General features: G+C 39.9%; 1 protein-coding gene across 3 annotated transcripts in view; it reads right to left on the reverse strand.

Annotated features, from left to right (window-relative positions):
- Positions 1–4,218: 4,218 nt before the first annotated feature.
- The window catches only part of dgkb (diacylglycerol kinase, beta), a 752,355-nt gene continuing 738,627 nt past the window's right edge, over positions 4,219–17,946 (reverse strand). For all 3 annotated transcript variants that reach the window (XM_048520589.2, XM_048520551.2, XM_048520559.2), the window contains one exon: positions 4,219–9,742. In XM_048520589.2, the coding sequence (XP_048376546.1) occupies positions 9,647–9,742 (96 nt within the window). In that variant the 3' untranslated portion in view covers positions 4,219–9,646. The remainder of the gene's footprint in view (positions 9,743–17,946) is intronic.

Here is a 17,946-nt window from a genome sequence, read left to right on the forward strand (position 1 = left end):
TCACTTACCCAGATCCCCAATGGATCGTATTTTAGGAAACCTATCCTCCTTACAAGGAGCCTAAGTACATTGGGCAGACATTAAAAATAGTCTGCGTGGAGGCCTAGTCAGCAATTTTCTGCAATGTAGGGTAATGGAGTGGGTTGGAAACTGTTAAGAGAATAATATTTATCTTAAGAAGCTTTCCAGGAATGTGTGTTACCCCGACAGATTCCTGAGCTTCTTAAAGGCTTCCCAATGTTATTATAGGGCTTGTGAACTCTGTTTATAGTGGATAAGGGATGAACACGTTAAGTTAGCACGTACGGAGAGGTGAGTGGGCTTGGTGTATTTGGGAGCTGAGGGGAAGAACCCAGGTATGTTGGGGTGAGTGGTGTATGTGTGGGGATCTTGGGGCCTCACATGCAGTGCCAATGTCTCAGCAAAAGGAAGCAGACCTTTTAATCTGCCTATCTCTGCATTGGCCAGCTCATTGTCACCTCCCAGACAGAGAGTCACAAGATCAGCAAATCTCTCAACTCCCAGTTTCTTCCACTGTGATAAAAATCCAAACAATTAGCTTGCTTGTCTGATCCACCCTTCAAAAAACAAGTCAAGCGATGCCATTACTATCTCCATAATCTTTAACGTCCCTTCTAAAGTTGTCATCTGGTGTGCTACAAAAACAGAACAATAAACCCAAACAGGACACTGCATGGATACATAATCCACTTAATTATGATTAAAGTTCCATTTTTCATTCAAGTGCAGTTGCCCACTTAAGATTGTCTATAAAATCCTTGCAGAACACAATGGTATTTCCTGTACCATCATATGAAGAATAATTCTTATCTTTCGAAGAAAGGATCGATTGACGATATTTTGAATGATATACTAGGAAACAATTTCATGTATGTCAATACAATGCCTTTGTTAAAGGGGTGAAGTCACCTTAGTTAGAAATGGTAACACAGGAGTGCCTGAGTTGTAATAGTATCAGAGATAATGGGAACTGCAGATGCTGGAGATTCCAAGATAATAAAATGTGAGGCTGGATGAACACAGCAGGCCAAGCAGCATCTCAGGAGCACAAAAGCTGACGTTTCGGGCCTAGACCCTTTGTTCCCTCAGGAGTGCAACCTCCTCCTGTGACCACACACGGTCACTTCTCCCAGGTTTGCCTTTGACTTTTGGTGCCGGTTTGAGGCGTTTCTCGTTACGCAGAACTGGGTGTCTGTGCCTCTCGTGTTGACCAAGGCCTGACTGTGTTGAAAACCGTTGGTCACACGCGCTGCATGCAAAGTTTCCGGTTGGGTGTTGTATCTTACCTTTGCATTTAGGATAGTGGCAGGCTATTGAGTGGTATTCCCCTGCCTTTTCGCAGCGAGAACATCTTGTTCGGATGCTCTTTACACCGTGCACTTTAGTCATATGGATTTTGAATAGGCTCACCGTGGGGAAGAGGGTGTCGCAGTCCTTGCAAAACAGCCCGTCGACGGGATAGTGGATTGTTACCTCTGACACGGACGTTCTGTCGCATACCGGCTCGATTACAACTCCTTCCATGAAGGCAGTTGCATCAGTTGTTTCTTTGCCAGTCTCATTTGTGGTATTTTGGTCTGTGCCCACCTTCGTTTCTCGATAACTTTTGTTGTAGAAGGTTTGGGTGGTTATGCTTATCTCTACCGGAGGGTGGGCCGCCCTTCCGGTGCCTTCTGCAACGTTATCTATGTCATCCATTACTGGGTGAGCCGGCCCTCTGGGAGGGGTAACCGGTCTCAACTCCATGTAAGGCAGGAGGTAACGTCTCAAGGTCGCTGTCTCGGTCTGGACCGAGATGGACCTTGTTGCGGGTTTTGAGCATGTACAACCTAGCGACTTATCACAGCTCGCGGTTGTGGACGAGGCTGCGGGGGGGTTGTTTATCCGGGACGCTCCCCAGCCGGACTGCTCCAGAGATTCTGGAAGACTCATTGTGGTTTTTTGGTTTGGTCTACGCAGACCAGGGCCGTCTCGTACTTTTTCTGGTCGTTTAGTCACCCAGCAACCAGGATTGCTGGGCTTACCGGCGAGGCCAACGAGGAGGCACGACTCACACTATGCGCCAAAAATACGTCAAAACGTCATAGTGGGCAACTATGTCCCTCCGAAGAGAGCCCCTTAAGAGAGTCATAGTTACTTCTAGGCCCGAAACGTCAGCTTTTGTGCTCCTGAGATGCTGCTTGGCCTGCTGTGTTCATCCAGCCTCACATTTTATTATCTTGTGCTTGAGTTGTAGTGCCCTGTGATAACAGCAGCTGATTCTACCAGCCTACATGCATTTCCCTCTGTTTTGTAAAACATAGGAAAGATGCTAGCAGTATGCAACACAGGTCTCAAAGTTCTGCAAAGATACATGAAGCAGATTTTCCTCTGAAGCAAATTGAAAATAAGAATATAAATAAAGTTGTCTGTTTCTGACAGCGCCAATGGGAAATCTACAGAAAAGAAGGGCTGATCCGATAAGCAGATGATGAACCAGATGCCATAAAACAACAGGAACAAACTTGGTGCTTTCACGCCCTTGAAGCTGATTTGATAAACTGCCACTTGTGTTGCTGGAAAGCCTTATCTGCACATCCCAACAAAAATGTACTGTGACATGATCTAAAAAGACTCACCATGCTGTGAAATGATGTGCATTATTTTCTCTGGTCAATACAATCACAGAAAGGGAAGAATAATTTTCAAACATGCAAAGGGCAGACATGTAACTGTGAATCATACACTTTTAAATGAGGAATCGCGCAAACAAATTTATGCCATGCTGGCATTTTTAAAAAGCACAACATTTACAATGACAGTATTTGATGGTACGACATTGAAAATTGTGTCACAATAAAGCTGGACAGGCAATTCATATATAATAGCTTGCAAAAATTATAGACAAAATCTTAACATTGAAACATACTGCAGGAAATAATTTAAACTCTTTGCCACTCCATTGGGTTAGGATTTGTCTTTTTCAAAACAGACCTGCTCTTTAATATTGTCTTCAGATAGTTGTAAGCGTTTTTGAACATTTAAGCAAAAAAGGTTATTTGCACCATCATGCTGGGCTTTGAGCAGGCTGTTCAAATAGTCCCACTCTTCTGTCTTGAATCTATGTGCCTATAAATTTTGCCTTTCCAAGTGTAGACACTATCCAATGTCCTTTTGTAGTTATTATTAAATTTGGTTTTACTAACTCTTCAGATACTCATTTCTGTAAAAAGAAAACTCCTTATTGGCCTTCTGGTTCTACTGCTGATTAAACAATAAAGTCAAATAAAAATCTCAGGGAGGTAAAGTTTATGTCATTGTTTTTGGCATTCTCTCAGAATACTCTAATGATAATTCGTAATTGGTTGACCTCATAATGATAAATACAAAAGCTGGATTACAGGTGACAGGTCATGGCCTGATACTATTCACTGCATTTTTAAAGAAAGCCATTTTAGTTAAAAACTAGAAACTGCTTCATTGTACAACCAATTGCCATAAATTGATATGTAAAACTGATTTGAAACTATGATATTTATTCCATTGTTTCAACTCATCTTTATGTTATTTATCCATGGTCATTTTACAGTGTGCACTTATATTCTGTTCAGTGAGTCTTGATGACTCAGAGGTAAGATCTTTGTTGTTTATTACTTGATTTTAAATGAAAAACATTTTATTTACATATGTCTATGATCTAGCTATAAACAATGAAGAGTGAAAATCTGCATCTCCCTTTCCTCATGTTTGAATGGGTCAAGTTAGTGAGATTAGTTTGCACTTTGCAAACATGTCTTTCCAATGCTCTAGATGTGAGTTGTCAAAATTCTGAACACTGAGGGAAGAGGATGATGGGACAGCACCAATGACCCATCAAACACTCAGCTTGGAGCATTCTACCAAATCAAACTTTTACAGAAATTATGAACTGTGGTTACTCAGCAGATAAACATTTTCAGCTTCACCACCTGGACAATAAGTTAAATGAATGGGTTCCCTGCTCATTTTATATTCAGTTTATTTTTTACTTCAGAGATAGTAGGAACTGCCGATACTGGAGAATCTGAGATAACACGGTGTGAAGGTGGATGAATACAACAGGCCAGGCAACACAGAGGTGCAGGTAATTTTGACGTCTCAGGTCGAGACCCTTCTTCTGAAGAAGGGTCTTGACCTGAAACATCAAACTTTCTTGCTCCTCTGATGCAGCTTGGCCCGCTGTGTTCATCCAGCTTCACACCGTGTTATCTCTTAATTCTTATTTCGTTGATTTTGACAAAACAAAAACTTATCTAGTTCTTCAAGGTTTCAAATGATTGCTTATTTTACAGATAGCAGGGCACTTGCCTTACATGATAAGGACTTTACCTCTAACACAGATATATACATTTCTGATTGCAAAGTTCTTACAGTTCAGCCATTTTACTGAAGAAATAGGTCAGTAAGGATATAAGACTTGATCATTCTGGCCACTGAAATAGCTTTCTGATGTTTATTTCAGGTGAATGTTTCCAGAAATGAATGGGATAAATTTTATTACAGGCTGACACGCAGGCTAGCTCATCCTCTCAGAATTGTTGCCCAAAATCTCCAAAGTTATTGTTTAAACTATTACAGAAAATTGAATTCCATATAAGGTTGATCACTGAAAACTCTGGATCACAAGGGAAATTAGTAGGCCATTCAAGCCATCACTAAGGAGAAGGTGGGAAAGCTGAAAGCTTCCTGAAGGTGGACAAATCACCCAGACCAGATGGACTACATCCCAGAGTTCTGAAGGAGCTGGCTGAGGAGATTGTACAGCTATTGATGGTGGGCTTTCAGGAATCACTGAAGTCAGGGAGGATCCCAGAGGACTGGAAAATATAACACCCCTGTTTAAGAAAGGAGGGAGGCAGAAGAAGGGAAACTATAGGCTGGTTATCCAGATCTTGGTTGTTGGTAAGGTTTTAAGAGTTGCTTATGAAGGATAAGGTTCAGGAGTGCTTGGAAATGCGTGGTACAATAGGGCTGGATCAGCACGGCTTCACCAAGAAGTGATCATGCCTGACAAATCTGTTAGAATTCTTTCGAAGAAGTAACGACCAAATTATACAAAGCAGAGCCAGTGGACATGATCAATTTCAATTTCCAGACAGCCTTTGATATTCTAAATAAAATGAGCAGTGGTGTTAGGGTAAGGTAATGGCATGGATTGAGGACAGGCTGAATGGAGAAGATAGGGGTCTTTTCCAAGATGGCAGCTGATGACTAGTGAAGTTCTGCAGGGGTAGTGTCGGCACCATGATTATTCACTTTATATATTAATGATCTGGCTGAAGAAACTGACAACATTGTTGTTAATCTTGCAAATGACAATGATAGATGCAAGTACAGATAGTATTGAGGAAGCAGAGAGGATGCTGAAGCAGATGCTAGGAGAGTGGGTAAAGAAGTGGCAAATAGAATACAATTTGGGAAAGTGAAGTTATAGCACTTTGGTAGGAAGAATCGGGGCACAGCCTATCTTCTAAACGGGAACAGTTTCAGAAAGCTTAATCACAAAGTGACTTGGGAGTCTTAGTTTAAGGTTCTCTTAAGGTCAACATGGGGGATCAGCTGGCAGTTGGGAAGGAAAATACAAGGTTAGCATTCATTTTGAGGGGTCTAGAATATAAGAGCAGAAGGTCCTATGAGGAAAGGCTGAGGGACTTGAGGCTGTTTTCGTTAGAGAGAAGAAGGTGACTTAATAGAGACATACAAGATGATCAGAGGATTAGACAGGGTGGACAGTGAGAGCCTTTTTCCTAGGATGGTGATGGCTAGGAGAGTAGTAAGGGCGTGGAATGCCCTGCCTGCAACAGTAGTAGACTCACCAACTTCAAGGGCATTTAATGGTCATTGGGTAAACATATCGATGATAATGTAATAGTTTGGATTAGATGGGCTTCAGCTTGGTTTCGTAGGTCGGTGCAACATCGAGGGCCAAAGGGCCTGTACTGCACTGTAATGTTCTATGTACTATTGAGGCTTTATAAGGCATTGGTCAGACAGCATTTGGAAGATTGTGAACAGTTTTGGACTGTGGTCCAGAAGATGTTTAGAACAAAAAAACAGCACAGCACAGAAATAGGCTATACAACCCAACAAACCTGTGCTAATTTTTGTTTTAGAACAAAGGAAGCAATGAATGCATGGAGAATAATGATTACAAGAATGATCCTGAGGATGAAGGGTTTGTCATGTGAGGAGTTGTTCAGGACTCTAAGTCTGTATTCAGCAGAGTTCAGAAGGATGAGAGGGAATCTCATTGAAGCTTACAGAATACTGAGAAGCCCAGATTGAGTGGACATGGAGAAGATGTTTCCACTAGTAGGAGAGATTAGGACCTGAGGCCACAGCCCCAGAGTGAAGGGACAACCCTTTAAAACTGAGATGAGAAGGAATTTCTTCAGCCAGAGGGCGGTGAATCACTGGAACTCTTTGCTGCAAAAGGCTGTGGAGATCAAGTCATTTGAGTGTATTTAAGACAAAGATTGATAGGTTCTTGATTAGTAAGGGACCAACAGTTATAGGGACAAGGCAGGTGAAAAGGGTTGAGGACAATTTCAGCCATGATCGAATGGTGGAGCAGGCCTGATGGGCCAGATGGTCTAATTTTGCTTCTATATCTCATAGGTTTATGGCAAAGCAGGTCATCATATTATGATATTCAGATGTAGTTGGCCACTTTAAAACACAAAACTGGCAATATTCAGATGTGCAAAGGCTAATGTTTCAACTGTTTGCTTGTTTTCTGAAAATCGATCCACTGGATACTGGAATTGGCTTCTGATCCCATAAGCAGTAGGACTTCCCCTTGTGCTCCCCTGTCCTTAACCATTCACCTCAGCAAAACACAACACTCACAGTGGGTCTGCTCGCCACCTTTCTCTTCAGGTACTCTGACTCTCCATCATCATCAGGCTGCTCAATGTCCCAAACTGAATGGTTTATCCAGAGGCAGCTTCTAAATAAGCATCCTCCAGGAAGATTGCACCTGATGGCCTGCCACAAGTACATCTGATTTCATAAACCAGAAATTAGCCCAACACTGAGCTCATTGCGGGAATGGAAAACTCTGCCTTATGATTGTGTCTAACACTGTCATATGCTCCCTTCAATACCTTAAATATTTTGATCAAATCACTCTTTAACCCTCCAAATCATTGGGATTACAGCTTCAGCTAGCATAATCCCATCGTGTTATTTAACTATTCATTTTAAACTTAAATTGGGTGAGTAGAGGATTTTGACTTTTTGCTCCAAAGGTGAGAAATAGAGACATTTTCTGGCACATTACACTCACCTTGAAAATAGTGCCCTGAATGGAGTCATTTTCCTTCCAGAAATAGGGGTGGGATGGGAAGTGCAGGATGGATGAGTAGCATGGTGCACTAGCTGGAAGGTCTACCTCGGGCTCTTGAGACTTCATCCCAGCTGTTTCCCAAACATCTCACTGTTCAGCTTTTATTCCTCACCACTCCCCAGCCATACTGTTTGCCCTATACATGCTAGCTCATGCCAAAACATGCTGTCTAACCTGTCCTTATGGCTCCTTAAAATACATGTGCAAACTTAGTGCCAACTCGTGAGCTTCTATTCAGTCCCATGGAATGTTACACCCTTGTACCAATTCACCCTTTTTCCACAATGAGCAGTCCTCAGGAAACATGATAAGATGAGCTAAGATAAAATTCTAAACATCTGTTAAAAATTTCACAATATAGAAAAATCCTTATTCTATGATACATCAGTACATTTAGATCAGTAATTAATCCTTTCTAAAAACAAATTTTCTCTCTATAACCCCAAATCAAAAACACCTCAACCTTCAATATCACTGTGACAATGATAGGCTGTTGAAGACACTAACGTTCCAGTCATAGCGGTTAGGGCTATACCAACAAAAGACTATTGATATAGCTGGAACAAATGTTTTTCAACTGAACTTCTTTTTTCCCTTTTAAATTTTTTTTTACAGGGCTGTACATTCAAATAATCGTATGGCTTAAAATTTCTACAGATCTCATCCACACATTAAATAAGTCATAAAGGCTGCTGAAGATTTGTAACTTCCACCCCAAGTGTTTCAGTAAAAACTTGGTCCACTTGATTTCTGCATCAAGTTTAAACAGCCCTTCAGAGTTCAGGTTTCTTATTTCTAAACCCCCTTTCCAGCAAAAACAGTTTCTGTGGCACTGAATGTAGATCAAAAGTCTACTTTCAAGTTTGGATATGCTGTGGCATCCCCATGACTTTGTAAACATTCAGGACCATATCTTCTTATGACAAAATCTATTTGCTACGGTTTTGCCCAATAACTTAATCTATCAATACTTTCCTCTCTCTGTCAGTTTCTTTTTCGGACAACACTACAAATTTGCTGTATTGGCCTGTAGCTCCACACACTGAAACACATACAGGTAAATGACACCTTGTTTCTGAACTATATGTTTGAGCTCTATTTCTTGGCTCCCATCGTTTCACATGAACCATTCCCCTGAACTGTAACATGTAAAAACTTTGGAAATATATCATCCCTGGCATCCAGCATTGTTACAGTGCAAGTGACAGTAATTACGTTTGATGATAAATTTCTGTCTTTTGCATAGTAATGCAGCAGAATTGGTAGGATATATTCAACTGATTCTCTGTCACTTTCCACTTCCCCACACTCAACTCCCATTACTGTTGGCATGAAATCCTGGACATGCAGTGAATAAGCAGGGGGCTGGCAAAGTAACTCAGAAGGAACTGTCCATCATATTTTTTGTAACATAATTTTTCTAACTTTCATTAGCTGAGAGAATTTTTAATAGTTTTGTTTTATGTGGTATTGATAATAATAGATGTATCTGTATGACAAACTTTTATTTTAATGGAGACATTAGTTAACACTTTAATTTAGATATGTGCCAAGGAATTTCATACCGGTTTATTACTAATACAGTACAGTTGCTTAATGTGGCTCTGCTATACTTTAAAAGTTAATGACAGTAATTGCTATCACCTTAGACCTCCATCCTAACCACAGGAAAGCTTTTATTGAAGCGAATGGCTTTGAGCTAAAAATTGTCTTCCAATTATCACAAAAGACAAAAGCAAGGAATGTCGTCCTGCACTTAAACCTAAATGCAATTCATGCAATTTGAACTCATAGGCCATAAAAGTTAAATGTTTGTCATGCATAAACTGAAGGTCAATGTTACATGTGCCAGTTAACCTTCACGATTTAATTCTTATGTTCAATCACATCAATAGCGACTGTGTGAATGAATGGTGAGCACTATTCTAATCTAGGTGATACTTTCTCTGGCTTCGTCCAGTCAGGGAAGCATCTCTTGTCAACAGTGTCCATTGGAGCTTTGGATGTGTTTTCCATCTATTTTTTTTTGACTATTATTATGAACAGAGAGGAAAGCCATGCCCAGGGCATGACTGAATTTCCATTATGTGCTTCTGTGGGTGAGATTCCCTACAGTCAGAGTAAATTTGAAAACTGGTCCTTATAGAGTACAACTTATTCCTAATTTCGGTTTCAATTTCCATATTGTCCTTGTTCTCACTTTAAAAGAAACTATGCTGCTCAAGAGGCTAGCTTCTTTTCCCAACTTATCCTTACATCTTAGTTCCTGGTTCGCTTGATGACTGAGGACACAAAGCCAGTCCTAGGAGGTGGAGCTTTCAACATCGGAGCCTGGTTCTTGTGACTTATTGTAATCTAAGGGAAATAAAAATTTGGTGAGACTTTTAAAAAATTATAATTACTGCACATCAATTCAAACTCAAAGCAGTTCAATAGACCATAACATTAGGAAGCAGTCAAAGTTAAACTGCTAACAATCTCAGGATTCACTTTTCTCTCCAAAACCTTGAGGCCATGGTAAATCTCAACACGGATGGCCAGTGATAAGCAACATTTATTTTCAAATGGTAAATTATTAAAATTAACTTTCATTGATAAAAGAAAAAGCTTCATATTGCTCAAAAAAAAAGCCCAGATGAAACGTTTCCATGCCAGATGATAAACAACAATATGAGAGTTCTGGATTTAATTCCTACTTTGTTCTTATTCAGTTAGATTCGACCTAGGAAGGAAATTTCAGATCTCAGGTTCAAATTGTATTCAAACACAGCAAAAGTAGTTAAAACATATTCTTATCTCATTTAGAAATACAAGTTATTCTTAACCTCAGCAACTTGAGATATCATCATGCAATATGGGCTTCGACCTTGGATCTGAATTGTTAAGAAAAGGATGCCTTTTAGTTTACTAAACCAAATATTCACACAAGAGTGAATTACCTGTTTTCCGTTTTATTTTTCAGGGGTCCAAAAGGGCTGATTAATTGCAATTGAAGCCAGTTCACAATTAAAATAGTAACCTTGTGCATCTCCTGCAATGATGCTAGATGCTATAAAAGCAGCAACTGAGAAAAAGCACAACTGAATAAACTAAACTTGAAAAAAGAAATAAGGGCTGTGTTTTATAGGTGGTAGGGTTTCCTATCCTTAGAATATTAATTGGCTGGACATCACAAGGTCATCTCAGTTCAGGGAGCTGCTGGCTGATCGGATTGGCTGACAGCTCTGTATTCCAAGCAGACTGTGAGCAGAAGCCAATGGGCAATAGCCAGTCCCAGAGCCCAGTATAGAGGTAAGTATTGGGATTCACGGGTTGAATTAGTAGGGGAGGCTCTGGTATGATGGGCAGAGTACGGAAGTGGTGTTGATGGCTCTTCAAGAATGGAGAGAGCATCCAGAAAGTGGTACAGGACTGAAATGGGTGGTGGGACAGCACCAAACCTGTACCAGATAGTAAATAAGGTGCACCACCTCTTTCCTGCCCAAAGCCCAAGCAGGGGAAATTGCTGAGCCTTGCCATTTTCCCCCACCCTAACCCATCCCCTCCTTCATGGTCATGATCTCCTCTTCTATATGAAAAGTTGCCACTGGGCTGGAACTAGCCCTTAAGTTGCCAGTAATTGGGTTCAGACCTCAATTGCTTCCCCCTTCCCCAAAAAATGAGGAGTTGGGAATACAGGAATGGCAGCGGGAATGCCATCCAGCAAATTTTACTGCTCTCACTGCCTGCAGGGCTGTTGGCAGGGTACCATACAATGGCCCTAATTGTTCCCCATGGATAAACATAATGGGCACAATATTCTATTTCTCTTCCAAGAATGGGGTGAATGTCTTGGGTGATGACTGACATACCAATCCCGCAGACAAGATAACTCAGCAGACCATCCACTAATCAGCTCTTTAGCAACCGAAAGGTGAATCTTTACTCTTCTTCTCAATCAGTGAGGGTCGCAGTGAGTCAGGACAGTGGCTTTGAGAGGATGTCCATGCCCCTGATTCTTCATAATCAGACAGGTACTACGCCCAATACCTAACCTACCACCAACCGACTTGGCAGGCAGGTCGCAACAGATTTTCAGGAAAACCTTTCTCACCTACTGGGGTGGCAAGTAGTTGGGAGGTATGCAGTTGAGGCCCTTAAATGGCCACTAATTGACTAATTAAGGGCTTTAATTGACAGTGAGTTAAGCAAATTGCCCATAGGCCTTCTCACCCATCATTGAATTGCAGAGTTGGAGACAGTGTAGTGATTTTCTATCCCAAGCAAACTCAACAAACTACTTCTCCTTCATTGTCAGAGAGGGGGAAATACTGTCCTATAGTGCTAGCATACTGATCACATCATCATTTGTTTAATCTCTTAATTTATTTTTTGGTAAAATAGTTTTGACACCATCTCAATTGCATGGAATTAGGTTAAAAAAAAGGTCTAGGATGCTTCACAAATGTGGTGTGAATGCTTTCTAGACGCATATCTCATTTGTTCCCTTACAAATTTAAGTTTTCAACAAATGGTCAAAGTCTTACTGAAGAAACTACAATTCCAATTCTGCATATATGGTTTACATGTCGAATCAACAAAGTGCATGTTCATTTCAAAATGTTCTGAAATTTGTGAGATTTACACGTTTTTTATGTCTTAACAGTGGAGTTAGCCTTTCTTTGTTATTCATAGTGTCCATGCATCATTATTGGAGCAGCCTGAACAGTACAGTTGGTTTTGATAAGGGACTGTTACCTTACATACAGGGATTTTTGATGACATTGCCCACAAGAAGATTCATACTCTCTGTGTTTAACACATAAGGATACAATGTTAGAACGTCTACTCATCACAGAAGCACAGATGACAACACATAAAATAGATATTTAATTCCTTATACAAGGCAGTTTATCTTTTACCATAGTAATTACGTGTGTAAAAATTGATATAACATGTACCACATGGAAAACAGAGAAACATGGTCTTCTGAAACAGATGGGTTGTGACAGACATATAGAACAGGAAGCACAGGCAGGGCCAAGCTATTGAATACAACAGGATTGGTCGTCTGAAGTGTATTTATTTTAATGCAAAGAATAAAGCAGGTTATGCAGAGCTTGGTTGAGAGAAGGGTAGTAGTAGCAGCTCAACCTTCCAGTGTTTAGATCCTTCTGGCATGATAGAAAGGGCTATAAAAGGGGTGGGAGAGTTGCATGATCGATTAAGGAGAATGTCACAGCTGCACTGAGTGAGGACATCTTGGAAAGCTCAGTCAGCGAGGCCATGTGGGAACTCAGGAACAAGATGGGTGAAAGTCACTATGATGGGGTTATTGCATAGGCCTTTTAGATTATGGGGAGTGAGAAATAACAGAAGTGATCTTGGAAAGGTGTAAAAACAACAGGGTTGTTCTGGTGGGTGATTTTAACTTTCCCAATATTGATTAGGCTTCTCACTGTTAGTGTTAGGGGCTTAGATGGGGCAGAATTTGTTAGCTGTATTCAGGAGGCCTTCTTGAAACAATATGTCGATAGTTCAACTAGGAAAGGGCCATACGAGATCACATATTGGGGAATGAGCTGGGGATGTATTTGAAATTTCTGCGAAGCAGCATTTTGGAAACAATGATCATATTCCATAGGTTTTACCACAGTTATGGTTAAGGATAAGACTTATGCTTGAGTAAAAGTACTAAATCGGAAGAATACTGATTATAATGGTATGATGCAGGAACTGGAAAAATTAGATTGGGATTAGCTGTTTGAGGGTATGTGACACGTGGGAGTCGTTTAAGGGCCAGTTAATCTGATTTCAGGACCAGCACATTCTTCTAAGGATGAAAGATAAGGTTGGCAAGATTCAGGAACACTGGATGACAGGTGACATTGAAAGCTTAGTCAGAAAGAAAAAAGGAAGAATATGTAAGGATTAGGAAACTGAAATCAGATAAAGTGCTTAAGGAATGCAAAGGAAGCAGGAAAGAATGTAAACAAGGAATTAAGTGAGCTAAAATGGGCCACGGAATATCCTTGGCAAATGATATTAAGGAGAATCCCAAGGCATTTTATTTGTATATTAGCAGCAAGAGGGTAGCTAGGGAATTGGTAGGTCCACCCAAGGACAAAGGAAGGAATTTATGTGTGGAGCCAGAGGAAGTGAGATGTTTCATGCGTATTTTGCATTGGCAATCACCAAGATCAAAGAGAAGGGAGATGCTTAAATTAGAGAGGGGACTGTTGATATTCTAGGGAATGTTGATAATAAGGAAGAGGAGGTGTCCGGTGCCTTGAAAAACACGAAGATAGATAAGTCTCAGGGCTTGATGGGATCCATCGCAGAATACGGAGGGAGACAAGGGAGGAGAGTGCTGGGGCCATGTCAGAAATCTTTGTATCATCTTTAGGCACAGGTGAGTTCCTGGAAGACTCTCCAGTCTTCTATTTAAGAAGGGCAACAGGGATAATCCAGGAAATCGTAGGCCAGTGAGCCTTATATCGGTGCTGGATAAATTATTGGAAAAGATTCTTATGGACAGGGATTTACTTACATTTGGTAAAGAATTGAATTATTATGGATAGTCAGCATTGGCTTTGTACAAGGACAACTTGTCTCATAAGTTTAATTGAGTTTTTTTTTGAGTAAGTGACAAAGACGATTGATGAGGGTAGGGCAGTGGATATAGTCAACATGGGCTTGCTAAAGCATTTGACAAGGTTCCTTATGGTAGGATGTTCCAGAAGATTATCTTACTTTGGATCCACAGTGAGTTGATAAATTGGATACAAAATTAACTTGGTCATAGAAGACAGAGGTTAGTTGTGGAGGGGTGTTTTCCTGACTGGAGGTCGACAACCAGTGGTGTTGCACAAGATGGACCTCTGTTTGTAATGTGGATAAATGATTTGGATGAAAATGTAGATGGTCTGATTAGTAAGTTTGCAGATGACACAAAAATTCATGGAGTTGCAGATAATGTCAAAGAATACAGCTGGATATATATATGGGCGTATATAGAGAAATGGCAGATGAAGTTTAAGTGTGAGTTGATGCATTTTAGGAGAGCAATGCAAGAGGAAATATACAGTAAATGGCAGGAACCTTAGCAACCATTGATATACAGAGAAATCTTGGAGTGAAAGTGCTTAGCTCCCTGAAAGTGGCAACACAAGTAGATGAGGTAGTAAAGAAGGTGTCTGGTCTGCTATCCTTCATCAATCAGGTTACTGAGTGTGAAAGCTGACAAGTCACATTGCAACTGTAAAGGATTTTAGTTAGGCTACTTTTGGAGAATTGTGTGCATTTCTGGTTGCCACACTATTGGAGGGATATGTAGGCTTTGGAGAGGGTGTAAAAGAGATTTACCAGGATGTTCCCCAGATTGGAGTGCATTAGTTATAAGGAGAGGTTGGACAACTTGGATTGTTTTCACAAGAACATTGGAAGCTGAGGGGTGCCCTGATAGAAGGATATAAAATTATGAGAAGCATGGATAGGATGGACAGTCAGAGTCTATTTCCAGGGTGGAAATGCCAAATACTAGTGGATGTAGGTTTAAGGTAAAAGGGAAACTTTAAAGGAGATATGTAAGACACGTCTTTTAGAGGGTGACGCCTAAAACATGCTGCCTTGCAAAGTGATAGAAACAGGCAGCAACGTTTAAGAGGCATTTACACAGGCATGTGAACAGGCAGGGAATAGAGGGATATGAACCACGTGCGGGCAGATGGGATTAGTTTAGAACAGCATCATGGTTGACACAAACATAGTGGGACGAAGGGCCTGTAACTGCGCTGTACCATTCTATGGTTATAAGTAACAGACATAATGACAATGCTTTCAACTTGGACATACTGCCTCAAAGTTCACTAGAGTAAGAGGTTTATGTTCATAACAGTCCTCAGATTGGTGTATTTTTGCATTACATATTTCTAATGGTGTGACACAGCTCGTGTGGCAATGTTGGATTATGAAGCAATTCTTCATACTTGGCCTTGTCTGATTCTCACATTCACACATGCTTATTGTTAAAGATCTCTCGGGAATCCCATATAACGTTCCAGCTTGCAACAGAGTGGCCAATTTTTGGAAATGCAAGAGGTGACTGTCCAAAAATTCACGAAACTCGTGTGCTTCACTCTGCTCCAAATTCTGCTTCAATGCAGCAGTAATAGCTATTGCTAATGCTGTTTCCCACTCTGAAGGAAGAAATATAACAGTAGTGGGAGATTAAAAAATAGTGTTTATATAAAACATGTGGGCATTCATGTCCTTGAAGATGCTAGTTTTTCAGTCTATAATACCGTCCATGAATGCTGCCAGATGAACAGCTGCTAAGCCATATTCCCCATTGAAGTACCACAACATGTTACGAACATTCAGTACTTTGTAGCAATAATTTAATTTGAAGTTGGTACTTATGTAGACAGAATCAGATTAAATGGCATCTTAATTATGAAAAACAAATAATGACAAATTTGCGGGAGGAAAAATGTATTTTGAAATTCATATGTTAAAGGCAAGAAACAACTGATTTTATAAAGATTCTATGAACAACTTGGGTAGGTCAATTTACACATCAAAGTTTTTATATACATTGCTTCTGCAAGCAACTTCTAAGATCAATTGCACAAAGTATCTACCTTTGTCAAAGTTACCTTAATCACCTTGTCCTTATACTTACTGTAACAGAAATTCAAACAAAGTAATGTACTGAACTACAATAAATAAACAATTTCAATACATTTTCTTAATCATTTAAAACAACTTAGCCTATGGAAAAAGTCTGCAATAAACACAATATTTTAAAAAATATTTCATTCCACATAAAACAAAAATAAGATAAAGCCTTGTTTAAATGCATTTATTGTTTAAGAATTGTGTTTCACCAAAATTATCTACAGGTATCTTTGAGCATGGGATACCATATTTCACATTTTATACACAAAATTTTCTCAAACATAAAACTAAATTAAACAATATGTTTTTAAGGGCTTGTAATGTCTAAGCTAATTAAAAGCTGGCATTTTCTCTTTGACCATTTGAAATGTTTTTAGATAATAGATGATTCTCATTATTAAACAAAAAGGTCACATCTTGCCTTAAGCCAATGCAAGAATGAGGGCCTGTTCCAAATGCAATTCAACAAATTTCTTTGGTGAGTTAAGTCAAACAAAAGATATTAATCACAAAGTAATCATTAGACCATTCTTTATTATTACTACTGAAGAAGAAATGCTGAAGTTCCTAAAATTGGTGTTCTTTATTTGTGTAAAAAAAAGATTGTATCAGCAAAAGAAAAACACAACTAAACTTTAAAAGACCTGCTAATGATCTTTCAGAAAAAAATACTTCCACTTGATTGCTTTAGCAATTTTCGCACCTCTATCTCTCCCAACGGCACACTGTCCTGATGGAGTAAGATTCTGCAGGCACTCAACAGCCTTTGGTATTCTACCAATCTAGTTATTCTCTAAGTGAATGCCCAAACACTGCATAGTCACCAGGTAGTCAACCATTACTTTTAAGATCAGTCTCATCTCCATTGTTGGCCAAGCAGCATCAGAGGAGCAGGAAAGCTGATGCTTCGGGCCTAGACTCTTCTTCTGAAGAAGTGTCTAGGCCTGAAACATCAGCTTTCCTGCTCTTCTGATGCTGCTTGACCTGCGTGTTCATCTAGCTCTGCACCTTGTTATCTCAGACTCTCCAGCATCTGCAGTTCCTACTATCTCTGAAACAATTTTAACTCTACTGCGAAGCACATTTCTGAAGAAGGGTCTAGGCCTGAAATGTCAGCTTTCCTGCTCCTCTGATGCTGCTTGGCCTGTTGTGTTCATCCATCTCTACACCTTGTTATCTCAGACTCTCTAGAATCTGCAGTTCCTACTATCTAATCTCCATTGTTCATATATACATCAGTTACAAGACAACAATCAACAGAGGGATCTCTAACTGACATTCTGTTACCTAGCCCTGGGGCACCAGGACCATTTGCAGCATTCCTTGCCACTCACCTACAATGAGATAGCTTAATAAAATGTGGATTCAAACTTGGCATCTTCCAGCCATCATTGGCATCTTATGGTTCAGTTAAAAATTTGTCTTACCAATTGAAGTAATGGTGGGGGGGGCTAATTTCTCCTGAAATTCTTTGTGTGATGACATTCTAGATTGTTAAACAAGTAGTTTTCAAGCCTTCAGGAGTTTCACAGAACACCGCTGTCAGCACACTGTAAATTCAAATATTCCTTGGTTCACATGTATCATCTGGTGTTGTGCCATTTGGCAGAAGTATATGCTTCTCTAAATTTGCCGTCTTTCTGCAAAGTGTTGATAGAGTCACATTTAGTAAAAAAGTACAAAATGTAGGTGCAGTCTTTAAGGGGATATTTTATGGTATATATATAAGAACAATTACGAACTACAATCCTGAAGATTAAATAAATTAAATTATCTAAAACTGGATTGATAGTGTCAAAAATAAACCTGTAACTAGCAGTTTTTTAAAAAAAACATAGCTTTCATGTTCAGTGTTCTGTTGTTGGACGCCATGTTACTGAAAGCAATATGGAAGATGTGGA

The sequence above is a fragment of the Stegostoma tigrinum genome, chromosome 2, assembly GCF_030684315.1.
Source record: "Stegostoma tigrinum isolate sSteTig4 chromosome 2, sSteTig4.hap1, whole genome shotgun sequence".
Taxonomy (NCBI): domain Eukaryota; kingdom Metazoa; phylum Chordata; class Chondrichthyes; order Orectolobiformes; family Stegostomatidae; genus Stegostoma; species Stegostoma tigrinum.